This window comes from Stegodyphus dumicola, chromosome 6 (assembly GCF_044657685.1).
Source record: "Stegodyphus dumicola isolate Sdum_Otavi_A_Nest chromosome 6, ASM4465768v1".
Taxonomy (NCBI): Eukaryota; Metazoa; Arthropoda; class Arachnida; order Araneae; family Eresidae; genus Stegodyphus; species Stegodyphus dumicola.
The window spans coordinates 152,032,934-152,050,282 of record NC_140773.1 but is presented as its reverse complement, the minus strand read 5'-3'; the positions used below and the strand labels follow the sequence as shown (position 1 = coordinate 152,050,282).

At 31.3% G+C, this 17,349-nt stretch overlaps 1 protein-coding gene across 2 annotated transcripts in view; it reads left to right on the top strand.

The window, feature by feature from the left end:
• CycB (Cyclin B) overlaps positions 1-17,349 on the top strand; it is a 74,671-nt gene that overhangs the window by 17,831 nt on the left and 39,491 nt on the right. For both annotated transcript variants that reach the window (XM_085819038.1, XM_085819037.1), the window contains exons 3-4: positions 2,798-2,893; positions 10,045-10,215. In XM_085819038.1, the coding sequence (XP_085675164.1) occupies positions 2,798-2,893; positions 10,045-10,215 (267 nt within the window). The remainder of the gene's footprint in view (positions 1-2,797; positions 2,894-10,044; positions 10,216-17,349) is intronic.

The window sequence follows — 17,349 nt, the reverse complement described above, 5'->3', positions numbered from 1 at the left end:
AAGTAAATACTATAGACAGATTCCTCCTCCTATCATACGAATTCTTTTGAATCATTTCAAGTGGTACGAAGAAAAGTTGTATGAAAGATATTATGATGGCGATCAAGATTTACGTTGTAAAGAAACCTATGTAATTAATCCATATAAGAAGTCTCCGAACTTCTAATCAAGATTCCAGTGCAGAAGAATGTGAAATATATTGTTGACTCTTTGCCAAGACATCATATGAGCTAGAGGGGAAAGTCTGTAACCTCATGGCTTTCAATTTAGGGAAAACAGTAACTGACGTAAAACAACAGAAGCTAAAAACATGTAGATGTATGGCTTCCTGGTTATACCTTCAGCAGTTAAATATCTGAAAACTGAAGGCTCTGATACCTGTTTTAATAAAGGTTAAGCATTTCTTGCATTTGTAAGATATTTTTGTTGGTGGTGGTCTTAGCCGTAGAAATTTCAAAATCTAGAATAGTAAAATTTTGCAATGGAAATTCATTTTGTAGTAATATCAATATCTTGATTTCATTTGAATAACTGTTCATAATCAATCGATTATAGTCATTTGACCAGAAGCAAATATAGTACCGAATTTTGATTTTTGTAATGTATGCTATAAGCTGTGCCATTACTGTCACGAGAGATGTATATGAATAGATTTGTACCTAATTATATCAACTAGATATAAATATAAAGGCCTATACATTCGGTATTATTTTCTGAAATGATTGTAAAATTTGTAATGAGATTTTTCATTTATACTGTTATAATCCTATCTTTTTAACCATTGCTATTGAAAGAACAAATCCTTGGCACTGGGATCATGATGTCGCTAGCAATGGGTAAAAGAAAGAACATGCAGTAGAAGTCTGAAATGAGACTTTCGTTTGTTAAAAAATCTCTCCCCTCGATATTGACATAAATAGTATATTAAGTCAGCCGTGTTTCCTTTTATATTGTCGATGACATTTACTGAAGTATTTTCTATTGATTTACTTCAAATACATTTTTAAAATTTGGGTTGCTTTTAAATCATTCACATTTTGTTGTCATACATCTGATATACAAATGTTACACGATTTGTAAAGTCTATTGAAACAGCTTGATAGTTTACATGTTTTCATTCGAACAGTATTTATTCAAATTGCACTTTTTCAGATAATATCTATAATACTGGACTGAATAAATATAATTTTTGCAGTTTTGAACTTTGGGTATGAACTTCAATATCATAACATCATTAGGTCAATCAAGGATAATACTTTATCGTACCTTAAAAAATCATTTTTAGGTGTTTCAAAACGATTCACGATCTGAATTGCTTCTAAAAAAATTTATTCATAGGGACAAATAGAATATAAAATAGTAAAGAATATCTGTGATTAATAATAAATATCTTCATTTTTACAATTAAGATTTGAAAGTTGTTCTATAATGAATGTTACAGATTTTGGTTTTTATCACTATTATTAGGTTTTGAATATAGAAATAGATGTTTTTGTGACATTTAAAAAAAAATCTTTGTTTTATGGATTAGAAACATTTAATAAAGCATCTAAAATTTTATGAAAACTATCTACATCATTTATTACTTTAAACAATTGTTCATATATTTTTTTGATTCTGAGTTGCCAATAAGAATTATATTAGGAAGTTTCTTAGGTTTTATGTATAATATAAATTGTATCATTAATTGTTTTACCAGCAAAGTGAGTGCAAACTGTAAATTGTTTCTATCAGTTCTGTGTCTGCTCTCATCAGCACTTTCTTAGAAGCTAGATTTATCTGATAAATATTTTGGGCAGTGGAGCAGCTGTTAAGGTAAACCATCCTTTCAAAACCTTGGAAGAACTAAATTAGTTTTTATAAAAGTTCATTTTTTCTCATCAAAATTCTCAATTACTCTTTAAATGTCGAGGTCACAGCAGTTTTCCCCCCAAATTAAGAAATAAATGAAAATGCAGTTTTCATGTAAGGCCTAAGGTTTTCATTCAGGAATAAAGTTAAGGAACTGGAAAATACCATATGGTTAAATTCCAGGATATGTATTCATTATCCCAATATTGTGAAAAGCTTGTAAGTGTTCATGAAACGTGGGCGTGTTCTTATATTCTTTTCACTGTGGAATAGCTATTTCATTGTCTGGTCTGTCGCTTGCTTTTGACTAACATTTGGTCTCTGAATTCAAAAATACCCTCAGTTTTTGTCTATCACTTCCTGATAGACAAAAACTGGAGGTATTTTTTAAGCTACATGATAACCTCACTTTGTCTCAAAAGTCGTACAATATATGTATATAAAGGTAAAGGGTAGTCTTACCAAATATACTGTTCACAGAGAATTTTATTCTTACAAATTCTACATATAGTAATAGCAAGCTAAATTTTGTTCGTACAAAGATTTTTTTTTTATTATTTTTTTTTTTTTACCAGACAATACACATACACGTGAAGGTAAAAATTTTCCACATATATAGACTTAGTTTCATAATGGACTGTTATGTAATTCTGAATACAAAAACAATTCCTCCCTTTTTTTTTTTTTTTTTTTTAGCAGCAAAATGAAAAACTGCGTTACCATCAGGATTGCCATATTAAGCGATACAAATGTAGCTAATTTGGTGGCATCACTGATTTGCATTTTGGGGGGTTTTATACAGAGAAGCATTAACATAAATTTTTTTAACTTCTGTATGGCAATATAGCTAAAAATAACTTGTAAACTATTGCTGCAAATACTGAATTTAAAAAAACGATTGAAAAATTCTTTTATATATTAATTAATCTTCTTTTTTTTATTTCAGGCATCTTTTAGAGACAATCCTAAAGCTATTACTTTAAAGCAAAATGCAGATAAAAAAGTTCTGAAGCCAATGAAAACAAGGAATGATATAAAAAAGGTATTGTAAAACCAGTTTTGAAAAACTTAATGCTGCTCATAAATCTTATCTTTTTAGTACCATCAATGAATTGTTTTAAAATCATTTTAAAAATTCTCTCTTTGGTTGTATATGTTAATTTTAATTGCTCTCATTTACTCTCATTGTGTTTTTTTTTTTTTTTTTTTTTTTTTTTTTTTTTTAAATATTACTTCTGTTGTGTATCACCAGATTTGGCTGCTTTTACATTTCAGACATTTTAAGGCTAGTTTGGCAATGAAAATGTTAGTAGGTGACTTTAGAAATTTAGGGCAGAATATTCCAAGTTTTTCTTTGATAGTTGAAGAAAATGCTGTTAAATGTACTAAAATTTTCATTTGTTCGATTTCCTTTTTTTTTTTTTTTGTGTGTGTGAATAGGTTTTTCTTTCATATGTCGGTTTGTGCGGTCCTCAAGTTTTTTTACTCAATTTTTTTGTCCTCAAAAGCAGGGCTGTGGAGTAGATAGGGAAAATGACAGACTGGAATTTTAAAGACTCCGGCTCCCTCATATATATGTAAACATATACACATGGGTTACAGCTTGTTTTTTTTTTATACAAAAGAAGTAATAGATGCTACAGAAAAAATTGATGGCATAGCAAATTATTTATATTAATTAGCACTTATTATTAAATGTAAAAACTGGCATTAGTTATTTCTAAGAAAGAGTACAGCTTCGGCAAGATCTTTGTTGGAGGGCCATAGATCCGATTTGATAAACTCCAGAGCTGAGAAGAGTCTTTCCACATTAACTTGAGCAGGAGGAAGAGCTATTACTAATAGGGCTACTTCTTTTAACTTTTCAGGACAGATTTTTTATAAGTTCTAAAAGAGGTGTCTTGCAAGGGCAGTCATATTTCTCTATTTCTTCAAAGGCCGTGTGGAAATCTTGTATTTTTCATTTTTATATCTAAAGGCTCTTGGTTCTTTATTTTCATTCGCTTTGCCCTTAGCCTTTTCAATATTATACAAAAATATTTCGCAAATTTAATTCACTGGAAGAGGATGATGGACTCAAATGCAGTGTCTGCAGTTTGACTGACCTGATTTGAATTCTCCAATTGTTCTGAGAATAATTTCATTCTTAACGAAAGCTCATAGATGACTTTCTTTGCCTTTTTAATTTGTTCGATATCCAAGAAAATTCGGTGTTTTGGATCCACATATATTGAACCCAGCAAGATCTCATTGTTTAGCAAACTAGTTTCTCTTTTCTTTATTGAAGAAATGATTCCTTCTGCAATAAATCCTCTACTTCAGAAAGAACAAACATCCCATTCTTCCAATTTCCTAATATTAGCTATAACAACTATTATAACTTAGCAGCCGTAAAGGAAATTTAGATGATTTAATTAAGTTCATTCAGTTTTGACCTGGAAAGCATACTTTTTTATAGCAGTTAAAATATCTGGTTGTAATGAAAGTTTCCCCGCCACCGCAAATATCATCTGCGCAAACAGTTTGCTTTGGCATGCTTAATCATATTTAGTCAACTGATTCTGGGTATTTGAAAGAAAGACTTGCTTAGAACACTGTGTTACGAAATATGTAAGTACAAGGTGTCTGAAATGGAACTGTTATGCTACCAGATTAGAACCATGATTTACTTCCAGTTCTATTGCAGAAAGTCAGCTACAGAATGTCACTAAATCATGTGTATAGCTTTAGGCACTAATGTTGTATCATATGACACTGTGAAGGTTTGCCCAAAGTTCAAAAACGAGAATTAGGACATTAAGAAACAGAGCACTCTGGCCGGCCTACTGATGTTGATGAGGCCCGTCTGCGAGAACTTATGGAAGATCATTATGCAACTACCCGAGAGCTTGCTAAGGTGTTAGATATTAGTGCCATGTCTATTAGTCATGCTATGCATCGTATAAACTTGAAGTTAAATCACCGGTTGCCACATGAGCTACTCGAGTAGATAAGAACAGATGTGTTCGAACCTGTGTTAATCTGTTCAAATATCAATGCAAATATAAAATTTATACTGGATTGTCACTTGTGATGAAAAGTGGATTTGCTTCAACAACACAGGCCAAAAAGCGGGTTGGTCTGTGCTTTTCGGCAGCATTGCTAAGCACAATTTAACTAACGAAAAGAACCTGCTTTGTATCTGGGTAGGATTGCTGTGGTATTATCCAAAAAGTGTATCTGAGAAAATGTAAAACCCTTGACACTAAGGGGTACGTGAGATGTTAGTTCGCTTTGACTCTGCTCTCAAGGTAAAATTCCGGTGCAAAAAGGTGATGTTCCATTAAGATAGTGCAGGGATTATATGTGTCTGCATTCGCCAGTCTGGACTCCATTTGGATTTGAATGGGATCTTTTGCCACATCAACCATATACCCTAGGCATTGCTCTTTCAGACTTCTACATTTTGTTGGTGCTTATCTTCTATTCTGCACAGAACGTTAAAAATGAGATTGATCTATCACCCTCAGTATATTATAATGCCATCAATAATATTTTCTTCAGTATTTTTAAAACAGAGTTCTGGCAGTGTGGATATGTATAGCTACTAAGAAACATTTTGTTTCTCAACAAATCCTGCCGTACACCTAATTGGGAGGAAAGATGCATCCAACAATGTTTTCTTCGAAAACAGACTTTCATCATGTTTAGCAGTACTGTCAGGGCTGCCTATTTTTACTGACAATCTACACATTGATCCATGGCCACAAACTTCTTTTAAATAACTGTTGCAATCTTGGAATTAATCATATCAAGTTGATACTAACAGAGTTCATATTATTAATGGATGTTAATATATTAAATATTATGGTAAGAAAATGTGGTGCATTTATCAAGCCAGGAATTCCATGCACAGAGTTGCCAACTTTTCTGATTTAGGCGGTAGACTCCCGATTTTCAGCCACTCTCCCGCCAACCCAATTTACAATATATTTCTCCCGACTTTTTCTTATTCTTAAAATTTCTCACGATTTTTATGGAACTTGGCTTAATACTTCGTTATATGAACCCTAAAAAAAATGTGATTTTGGACGTCTGAAAGCAGTTGAATTTTATCTAGATTATAACAAAACTGCGAATCAGATGAGAATTTCTGCTTTGTGAGTGAGAGCATACGTATCCAGAAACATCGTTCTCCAATCGGCATTGAGTTCCACTGCGTGTCATCTGGCATATATCGACCAATGAGCACAATAAGCTCAAAGCTGTTAGTTGTATGTTCTTTAGTTATTTCGTTCATCTTGCCCTGAGTTGTGCGAGTACATGTATCAGATTCAATGTTCCGCCTTACTTTCTTTGGGAACATGCAAGGACCTGACTCGGAACAGGGAGCTTACTAAAGCTATGTTCAATAAATGTGGGAAGTAGACAAGATACACGGGAAGGGTATATGAAACCCTTTATTTTTCACTCTTTACAATAATTTCCGTACTTCGGAATACAGAGACCAACTACTTGTGGTCTGAATGTAAGAATAAAAAAATATTAAACTAAACTCTAACTTAACTTTTGAATAATAAACAAGGGGCCTTATATTAACAGGAAGCCGTATGTAATACAGAGAACTGTTAACACTACAATACGTTTAAAAATTATCACGAGGATTAAACCTCTGGCCTTGAAGGCAACCAGCAACTGAGTAAAACTGCTAAGGTAAGCGGCCTGCTTCGACTAACTCCTTCCTCTCTCTCGCTTGGCAAAAAGCCACAACTTAAGTACTTGGCGTTCGCAAGACAAATTTGCATAAATAAGTTAACGCTTTTAATTCTGGCCGGAAGTAGAAAATAAGAAGTGATAGTAAAGATTTTAAATAAAAATAAACGTTAGTAAAACTTAAGATCCTTACACATGTGCCTTCGGGAAATAGTTTTAGAAACAATCATATTTTGTTATGTCTGTGAGAAAGGTGAAATACTCGTGTACGTTTCAAAAATCATACACAGTTGACTTTCCTTCCATTATTTCCTCAAGAAAATGTAATAAATTTGCGATGTGTACCGTCTGTCGTTGCGATTTTTCAATTTCGCATGGTGGAAGGGCAGATGTTCTCAAACATGTGCATACACAAAGAGAACATGAGTCGTTTTGAAAAAAAAAAAAAAAAAAAAAAAAAAACGAAAAATTACATTTTTCTCCAGAAAAAGGACCGAAAAGTTATTATTGCAGAATGTCTGTTCTCTGCCTTTTTACTGGAGCACAACATGACACTGAATACATCGGAGCACGCTGCAGCTTTATTTAGGAAAATGTTTCCCGGTAATGAAATCGCTAAGAAATACTCAACTGCAAGGACCAAAACAGGTGCAATTGTTAAAGAAATGGGTTTGAAAAATAAATCTTTAGTTATTGATTGCATTAAAACAGCTCCGTCCTGCCTCTTTACGAATGGAAGCAATAATACCGATTTGAAACTCTATCCAATTGTTTCTTTTTGTAATCCAAAGTCTTCAGAAATTGAGTGAAGTTTACTTTCTGTCCCCACTTTAGAAGGACACTCCACAGGCTTTAATATAGCACAGCTAATTATTTAAACTTTAAAAGAAAATGCATTCTCTATGGATAATTTGCTTAGCACTTGGTGCCGATAATGCACCAGTAATAACAGGCTTGAAGACTGTTGTTGCAGGCATCTTAAGAAAGGAAAATTCAGATTTGCAGCTTATGAAGTGCACCTGTCACCTCTTAAATTTTGCAGCTGAAAAAGGGGCAGCTTCTTTACCAGTAAATGTGGATAAACACATTGTTGATGTTTAATATTATCTTAAAAGGAGTTCTAAAAGGAAGGAAAAATTGAAACAGTTCCAACAGCTGCATAACTGATATTAGTAATGACGCATTAGAAAAACTTTTATTAGCAAAAGCAGACCTAAGTGGCAATTGCTATGAACAATATTTATGAAGTTTCTTTCTTAACAAAAGCAAAATCTGCCACTGTTTATAACATTTGCACGAAAACTGATTAAAGTGTCTTTTTTTTTCCCTTTCTTTCCCCCCGTAAACGATGCAAGTAATAAAAATGTTTATGTGTAAGGTACTTTTTGTGTTGCTTGCATTTAAGACTTAGTAACTATTTAAAGTTAATTTGTTATTAAAAACTATATTTTTATCATTTAAAAAGTCTTTTTACCATTGTGAAAAATCTGATTTTTGAGTGTCAAAGGTTGGCAAGTATGCGATGCATTAACTCTCTCACTGCATACTTTTTATCAAAATAGGTTAAAAAATTGTGTATTTTTTATTACATATTTGAAATATACAAAAAAATTTGCAAAAGAGTTTTTTTCAATATAGAATTAGATCATAGAAAAAGATTGTCAGAATACTGAAATTGAAGAATGATATAAAAGGAAAATTTTGACAATTAATATTGGTCAAATTATGATTTATTTTATAAAATATAAAGGTAAAACATGCATACTAATGAAAATATTTACATAATGTAATATTTTGCTTATCAATTTTGCCCCACTGTCGAACATTTTCAATAGAAACTGAATTTTCAGATTCATCACTATCTGCAGAGGAATCCGAGAAATTCTCATCAGTATTGCTATAACTATCTTCAATATACTTGAAATCAGTGTCGGAAATATCATCAGGAATATAGGACATATCACTCGCGAAATGCTTCCTGCCATATATCTTTGAGCTCTGAAAAGCGTTCGCAAAATGCTGCTTTACGTATTCTTGTATATTTGGCAGAAATGTGGACAACTAATGCTATCTGTTAGCCCACATCTAAATAAAAAATTAAACATCACAGAAAAGCCGAAAGGAAACCTTGAACGGAGAAAGAGCGGGTTGCACAGTTAAATAGACTGCAAAAATTAATCCCCGCGGAAATCGCGGGTTGCGCAAATTTTGCTACTTTTACATTGCCAGGGGAAATTGCGGGATGCACAGCAAGAGGGTTAGAGCATCTAAAGTTGTGCAAATCGTGCACTCTGCACTAGCAGAATTGATTTTTTTTGGTTGCACATATCATAAAGGGTAATTTTAATCCGCGTGTACTTTCTTAAAGGCATAAATTTCTATTCTAAAATAGAGTGAAATATCACATTTCTTTATAAAACAATGAAACAAATGTTGTAAAAGTTAAATGCTATTTAATTTGGTTTTTAATTGAACATAACTTCCCAATTTTAATTTGAGAACATCTGAAGCAGCTTTCGAACGCAAAGTTTCCAGATTCTGCCGTGCTTGTTCCCTCCCTCCACCAAAGCTCATTAAATTACTCCCCCTTTTTTTAGCATTTTGATCAAATTTAGGTTTAAAAAAAACTTTTGAAGTGAAGATTCAAGGAAACGTGAAGAAAATTAATGGACTGTTATTTTTAAAAAAAATGACTGATTATGAACTTATAATGCTTGCGAAGCTTGCTACTTGTAAATCTTTACGTTCACGATTAATAAATGAGTTATGAGCATTTTTCTTGTCTCTGTCTAGATTTAAAGTTTCTTTATTTCCCTGTAAAATTCAGAATTTCATTGTAAAAACTTCAATTATGATTTATGGATGTTAATTTTATTTAAGATTATCTGTGATTTAAAATATTTGGTTCATTAATATATCAGTAGGTTTAAAGATATTTCTGCTTGAGTAATAATGAGAATTTCTAATTAATGATGTATACAATTCAGAAGAAGTGTGTTTAATTATTCGACTTTTCATATTTGATTATTTTAAGTTTTAACATAATTATAATTAACAGTTGATTAAAAATTAACAGCTAAAGTGCCTTACATTTTAAAGTTTTGTAAATGATGTTAAAGCATTGTCCACTAGCAAGTTTTGTTGTAAGTTGGAGCCTGTAGAATGCCGGTTTGATATTACTTTTTTGTTTCCTAAACTAAGAAATACAGAAATTAGTGTTTATTTAGAGCAAAGCAAAGTGAAAAATTTGATTTGTTTACCTCAAACAAGCAATTGATTATTTTTAGTTAAAATCCTTTCTAAAGAAAATGAATCCAACATTACAGTGTGTCATATTTCTAAATATTGTTTGCTCTTTTTTATTAAAACCAATCATCCTTTCATAGTTAAGTATTTTTCTTTGGTACTCTGAAGTAATAAAATAATTCAGAAGGGGGAGAAGATTGTTTAATTTGTGCTTAATATGTTTATTCATTTCTTTCAACATAATTTGTAATTTAGGCTCTAGAAAGTGTTCAGGAAATAAAGAAAGATCTGCCAATAATTATAGAATCTCATTCTTCAAATCAACTGCCAGAAAATGTTAATGATATTGATGCAGAAGATGCTAAAAATCCACAGCTTGTCAGCATTTATGTGAATGATATTTATAACTACATGAGGCAATTGGAGGTAATTCTTACAATATTAGTTTTCTTATAGATCATTAAATTTTGCAAGCTACATTTTATTTTGTCATATGTGCTTTGTAATTAAGTAAATGGGAATATTTTAATCTCAGTATGTCTGATTTGAAAAATGCATAATTTTGTTCTTGTGTGATGCCTTTTTCTCAAATTTAAGAGTAATGATTGCTTATATGTTACTTAATCAAAAAATGCAGTAGTATGTTGCCATATTCTAAAATGTTAAATTATTGCTAAAATGAAAACAAGTTAACTGTTCTTTCATGTAAAATAATAAGTAGATTCACTGCTAGTTTTACAGTTTGTTTAAAAGCATGAAGGAAATTGAAATTATAACAAAGAGAAAAGTTATAGTTCATATTTAAAGTACAGGGATTGTTAAGGTATTTAAATAAATGGTTTAAAATAATCTTTGAGAAAAATTGCCTTATTTTTAACTGGATTTTTTTTAATCCTGTGCCAACTTTAGTATTTTAAACGTTTATTCTCAGCAGGGCAGTCGGAAAGGTAGTTGGTAGTCATGTCAGCCAGCCTTGGTGAGTTAATCAAACCCACACAAAGGAGATGGTTATAAAATAGTCATGGCTAGTTCTAAAATGAAAATTTGCTATATCCAAAGCTCTATAAAAATTAAAACTGAAGTTTTTAATAAAGAATTACAGAACTTCTTTCCAGTCATTTCTTTAAATGTTTTACTGATGTAAATTGATGCTGGATTTAATAAATCTTTTGACAGTTGAAAAATCAGTAAAGAATATGGTTAAACCCGAATCAGTCTTGGCCAAGCTAGGTCTTTATAAATAATACTATAGTAGCGAGGGATAGCTATAGTAGTTAAATAAATTTTTTTATCATTAACCACTTCTCGTGTTCGGGCACTTGAAAAGGGGCCTTCCCTGTTTTGCCCGAACGCCGCTCGTGCGACTGATTTTTTTTTCCTCTCTTGCAATGATTTGCCCGAATTTTATGCTTGATTAATTTGCAATGCTTCCAACAGATGGCTCTAGTAGTCCAGGAAAGATCTGATTGCAAATCCAGTTTCTAGTTTATCTTTTACGCGGGAAAGTTGTCATTTGGTTTTGACTCAATCTGCTTACTATACAGCTCGCTGCAAATTCTATTTCTTTTGAAGCTGAAAAGTAGAAGAATGAGTGATTTTGAACATCTCATAACAGATGATAACTCTTACAGTGGATCAGACAGTGAATCTGAAATTTCCATAAATGATTCTGGAAGTAATGAAAGTTCGTTTTCGGACTTTTCAAGTGATGAGGAAACTGAAAGTTCGGATGACCTAACTCAAGTTCGAAACTTTTGTGAACTAGATATAACAAATCCTCCTTTACCTCCACCTCGATTTCCATTCACAGCAAATCCAACTTTTCATGTAAATATTGATCTAAGTAATGGAACTCTACAATTTCTTGATATTTTCTTTGATGATAATCTTCTTGAAATTATAGTTTCTGAAACCAATAAATATGCAGATCGGACCATTCGAAGAAGTAATCTACGAAGGAAAAGCGGAGCAAAAAAATGGGAACCAACAACAAAGCGCGAAATTCAAGTGTTTCTTGCTTTGAATATTTTGCAAGGAATTGTAAAAAAGCCTGAAGTTGAGCAATACTGGAGTAAGAGACATTCAACATCAACTCCATTTTTTTCCAAAATTATGTCTTACTGACGCTTTTATCTTGTTCACCGGTATTTACATTTTTCTGATGATACCGAATTTGATGCTAAAACACATGAGTGTCCAAAACTGCAGAAACTGTGGCCGATCATCAAGCATTTGAATACTCGTTACCGAGAAACTATCACACCTGAAAGAGATGTTACAATCGATGAGAGTTTGATGCTGTACAAGGAAAGATTACACTGGAAACAGTATATACCTCTAAAGAGATCACGATTCGGCATAAAAAGTTTTTATTTTATGTGAATCGAAGTCAGGTTATGTGTATCAACTTATTATATACACTGGGAAAGATACACTTTTTGATAATTACCAGCATTTGTGCAAGTCCTCTCAAGTAGTGATGACACTTATGCAGCCACTATTGAAAAAAGGATACTGCCTAACGACAGACAATTATTACGCATCACCAGAACTTGCAGATATCCTTATCAACCATCAAACAGATGTATATGGAACCCTCAAACTTACCAGAAAGGACGTCCCAAAAGAATTACAGAAGAAAAAATTTAAATTAGGAGAAATCTGTGCGTACCAAAGAGGGAAAGTCTGTCTAATGAAATGGATGGATAAGAAAGCTGTATCTCTATTATCCACAATACACATCTCTATAATGATTGAAGTTCCATCTTACAAGGATGAAGTCAGAAAGAAACCAAAGTAGTGATGGAATATAATAATACCATGGGAGGTGTTGATAGAATGGATCAGCATCTCACCAATTATCCAGTCACAAAGAAGAGAGGAAAGAAATATTACAAAAAAATATTCTTCCACCTTTTAGATGTATCGCTGTGGAATGCATTCGTTTTATACCAGAAGTATGGAGGAAAATACTCGCATTTGAATTTCAGACTTGATATAATTGATTGTCTGATTGAAAGACACGGGACTGTAAATGAAAAAAAAAAGGACGACCAGGAATTTTGCCCAATCCCTTACGATCGACGGAAAGGCACTTTTTAGAAGTGATTGCTCCCAGCGACAAAAAACCGAGACCAACGAGGCAGTGCTTTGTGTGCTGCTCTAAAAGAAACGATTTCGGTAAAAGAGTGAGAAAAGAAACTAGATATTTTTTGTCCCGACTGCGATGTTGGACTATGCTTGTCACCGTGTTTTAAAGTTTTTCATACAAAAGCTGAATTTTAAAAGATATTAGATGTAAGTATAATAATAAATTCTCTTTTCTAATATCCATTTCTGTAAAGTGTTTCCCAGATCGCTTATTTCACCGGAAAAAAGCCAACTTTAAAAATGTAATTTTTCGTTGTAAATAAAAATTATCATAACTTTATAAATTCAACACTTATAATAGTTTTGACTCTTGATTTGAGTTTCTATAATCGATTTTAAAATAAAATTGTTTTTGAAAAAATATGCTTATTTTTTTGACACAATATGTCAGAAAAAAGAGACTTAAGTGGTTAAGAGATGCAGAAGAAAATATCTTAGTGAAAGCCTGTAAGTCGAGATAACATTTGACACTGTTATTGCCAGTGTCTCAAAAGCTGAAGAAACTGCAGATGCTTGATCAGTTATTATAAAATTTACCAGTAGCTCTGTTGAAATTAAGATGTTCTATGGAAATTCCGGCTTTAGCATTTACATTGATTTTGATAGTGAAAACATCTGTATAAACATGTAACCAGTTTGCAAACGTTAAGTCGTGTACCTGTAGAAAAATTACTTATATAAGTAAGAATCACAATAGATTATAGTTAACAATATTAGTATGTTTGGTGATGTGTTTAAACAGGATTTCTACTAAGGACGTGCTCATGAAGTTTGACTGCTAGTTCTTTTGTCAAGTTCAAGAAGTTGTATATGTTGGCTCAAAATTATCATGTTTCTGAAGTTTTTAAACTAATTAAAAAATAAATCTATCTCTACTCACCCACCAGTGGTTCTCAAACCAGTTTGCAGTTAAATAAATGGTGTCAATTAGGGTGACCACTGCCTGCATATATTTTAAGAGCATGGTTTTAAATAATGTCTTTTTCAATAGCTCAGTTCCATATTTAATAGCAAGTCTTATCTAGGTCTTTAAAGTAATGTAAAAGCATATTCTATGAAGCAATCCATTTCAACCTTGGTGGGATCTCTTTAACCTTTCGAGATTGGGTATTGATGCCTGCAAGATCCTTAAAAAGGACGCGGTTTTCGTACTTCACACTTTCTCCATGCCAAGAAGTCCCTTGCTGTTTGTAACAATGGCCCTTTTAGGTAATTTGATTCATGCTGAAAGACTTGTATAAAAGGAAATTAAATGTATGAATTTCTAAACTTGTCTAAACTTGGAGTTTATTATTTAAAATTCCTCAATTTTGGCGTAAATGGGAAAAAAGTCCTTAATTTTACTCAGCTGGTAGTTCTATTCTTTTTTTTTTTTTTTTTTTTTTTTTTTTGACTGCCAGTTTGAGTGTGAATTAACATTTTGGAGGAATATTTTTTGGTGAAGTAGTGATAAATATTTATTTAATGGGTTAACATTTGAATTATTTTCAAACTATCTAGCTTTAAATTTGGCTATTTATCAACATTTTGGTGATTTCAAGATCAGTTTATAGTATATAAAAATGTTTGGAGGCATTTATGACTTTTTACAAAAGTAACATTGATAAATATCATAAAATAATATATATTAAAATTATAGTTAAGATATAACATTAAAATAAAATATTTTTATTTTATCCTACCACATTTTAAAGGGACATTACTTTCTATTTTAATGTCTTAGGAATATTTTGATTCTAAAAAATAAAGTAATGAATGCTATAAAGCAGTTTCCAAAACACTACTAAAGAAACAAAAAAAAATATTGTAATTATTTAAAATATTTCAATTATCTTTCATATTTTTTCACAATAGCAATTGTTTTAGAATATTTAAATGGGTATCAGTGTTCTTTTGAAAATTCAGTTTACACTTCTCTTTTCTGAAATTTTTGTTTAAATCTTCTAGGTTTTTGCTCTTGCAGATTTGGTATAGATTTTTCTTTCGGATTTCAGATTTTGTACCTTGGAAGCTCTAAGGGCAATATTTATAGATCATTTACTTTATAGGCTTACAATTTTCAAAAAAAATGTGATGACTGTGTCTCCAACCTATTAACACATAATGGGTGTATTTTATAGGAAATTAGTCATGAATTTCTCATTCTTTGGAGAATTTTTGGAAAAATTGTAAAAACAAAATTATTTTAATTTTTCTCCTTTTGATCCCAGAAATCTTTCATATAACATCTTCTATTTATTTTCTTATGTTCATCTAGCCACAAACACTGAAACAAGGAAAGCAATAAAATTGAAAACAACAATTTATTAAAAGAATCGTCTGGTTGTTTCAGTGTATATATATACGCATTTCAATGCCTGCCCTAAATTTTGTTCCTCGTTATTTCACTAAATTCTAAGATTTCTGCTATGCTATCTCTGGTGCTAGCCTTATTTTATATCATTTCATATTTATTCTCAATATTCACATTAAAAAAATGAAACTAGCAAGTCTTTCTGTGCAGTTCAACTACAAGCAAACTTCGCAATAACAGACATCTTTAATTAAACCTGAAAATTCTGAATTTTCAGATTTAATTAACGTTCAGTATGTTGAATTTCCTCTTCATAAATCAAGAGGAAATTCATTGTAAAGGAAACTGGTTTCATAAAGAGAGAAAATTATTTATTCTTCAAAGGTACATTGTTGAAACTTTAACAAATTGGGCATTTCCACAAAAATTGTTTTGTAGATTTTAATGTATAGTTGTACTAATATCATTTTTAAGTTCAAAGGGGCAATTTTCCCAGGAGGACTATTAATGTTATTTTGCATTGATTCACTACTAACGTTGTTTCATTTTTCAAATTGTTGCCACCAAATATTATTGCCCTGTATTATATTTAAAGAAATTAAATAATGAAGTATCTGCATAAATGTATGTTTTTCACAATCTGATAAAACAATAATAGCTGGAGCCATCAAAGTTTGAAAAATGTTATCCTCCTGCGAATATGGGCATCTGGAAGCTTAAATTTGGAATTTGTTTTATTATCGATTTCCTAATTTGTAAAACTTTAAGGAGTTTTTTGTTAATAAACTCGAGAATTACAAAGCAAACAGTGGCAACGTTGTACAGAAAAACATTTTTATTTCCAGCGCGCGAGACCGTGTAACGGAAATTATAAAGATATGCTCATTTTAAAATTATTTTGCGATATTGCTCTTGAACTGAATTTTATGGTTTAAGTGCAAAGAACATGATATTTAATCCTAATAATGAAACCTTTCAGTTTATTTTCCATGAATGTTTTTTAGAAATAAAAAAAGTAATTATTGTAAAGTAAATCTATGATGAGTAAGGTTATCTAATCATAATTTGATTATTTATGATTGCTTGTCCTTAAATGTTATTTTGGCATGTTAAGGCGAGTTATCCTTTCCGTATTGTGAATTGCAAGAATTAAAAATTAACATAAAACTTTATTCCTTGCAGCTAATGAGACTTGAAGTAATACAAAACAACCTATCATCTCTGTTGCTTCAGAAGCTTATTGGAACTTTATATTAAATATTGTATATTAACTGGCTTATAACTCTAGCAAATCTACACAAAGCTAAGACACTAACTCAAAGTGTAGCTAATTTTCAATTCTTGCAACTATACTAACATTCAGTATTCGTGTCTGTTCTGATCTGTCTCTAAGCTACCAGCTGCGATGGCAACAGCCAAACTTCATTATGAGGCATGCTTATAATTATTATTTTACCTCATAATTTAACTTAGGCCTCTTGGCATGCAATTTGCATATATCTCTGGACAAGGTGACCATTTGATGGATTGAGGCATAACAGAAAGAATCGATATAAAGCTATTAATAAAATTTTTATAATAAGTCACTAAAAATCTTTAAAATAGGTTATAAGTGTAAAATATAAATGCTTCAAGAAATTTTATAATTTAATGGTAATTACTTAAATTTATGAACTTGATTTTATTAGCCCAAAACGGCATTACTTCAAATAGGCTATTAGTTTCGAAATGGGACTTTACGTCATCTTCTATAAAAGGCAAATCACTTTTTAAATTGTTGCCACAAAATTATTATATTATTTTAAAGAAATTAAATAATGAAGAATCTGTATGTATGAATGTTTCTCGCATTATGAAAAAACAATGTTACCTCGAATCATTAAATTTTGAATAACATTGTCCACCTGAACTTGTAAGCTGCGATTTTTAGTTTAAAATTTCATATTTTAAAGAACTTTAATGCATTCTTAATTAATAAACTCAACAATTTGAAAGCGAACATTGTATGGAATAAAATATCTCCAGCACTTGAGACAGTCTCTTGGAAATTCTGAAGGTATGCTAATAGGAGGACCGGAAAGTAATGTCGTTTCTGCGCATGTCAACAAGAACATGCT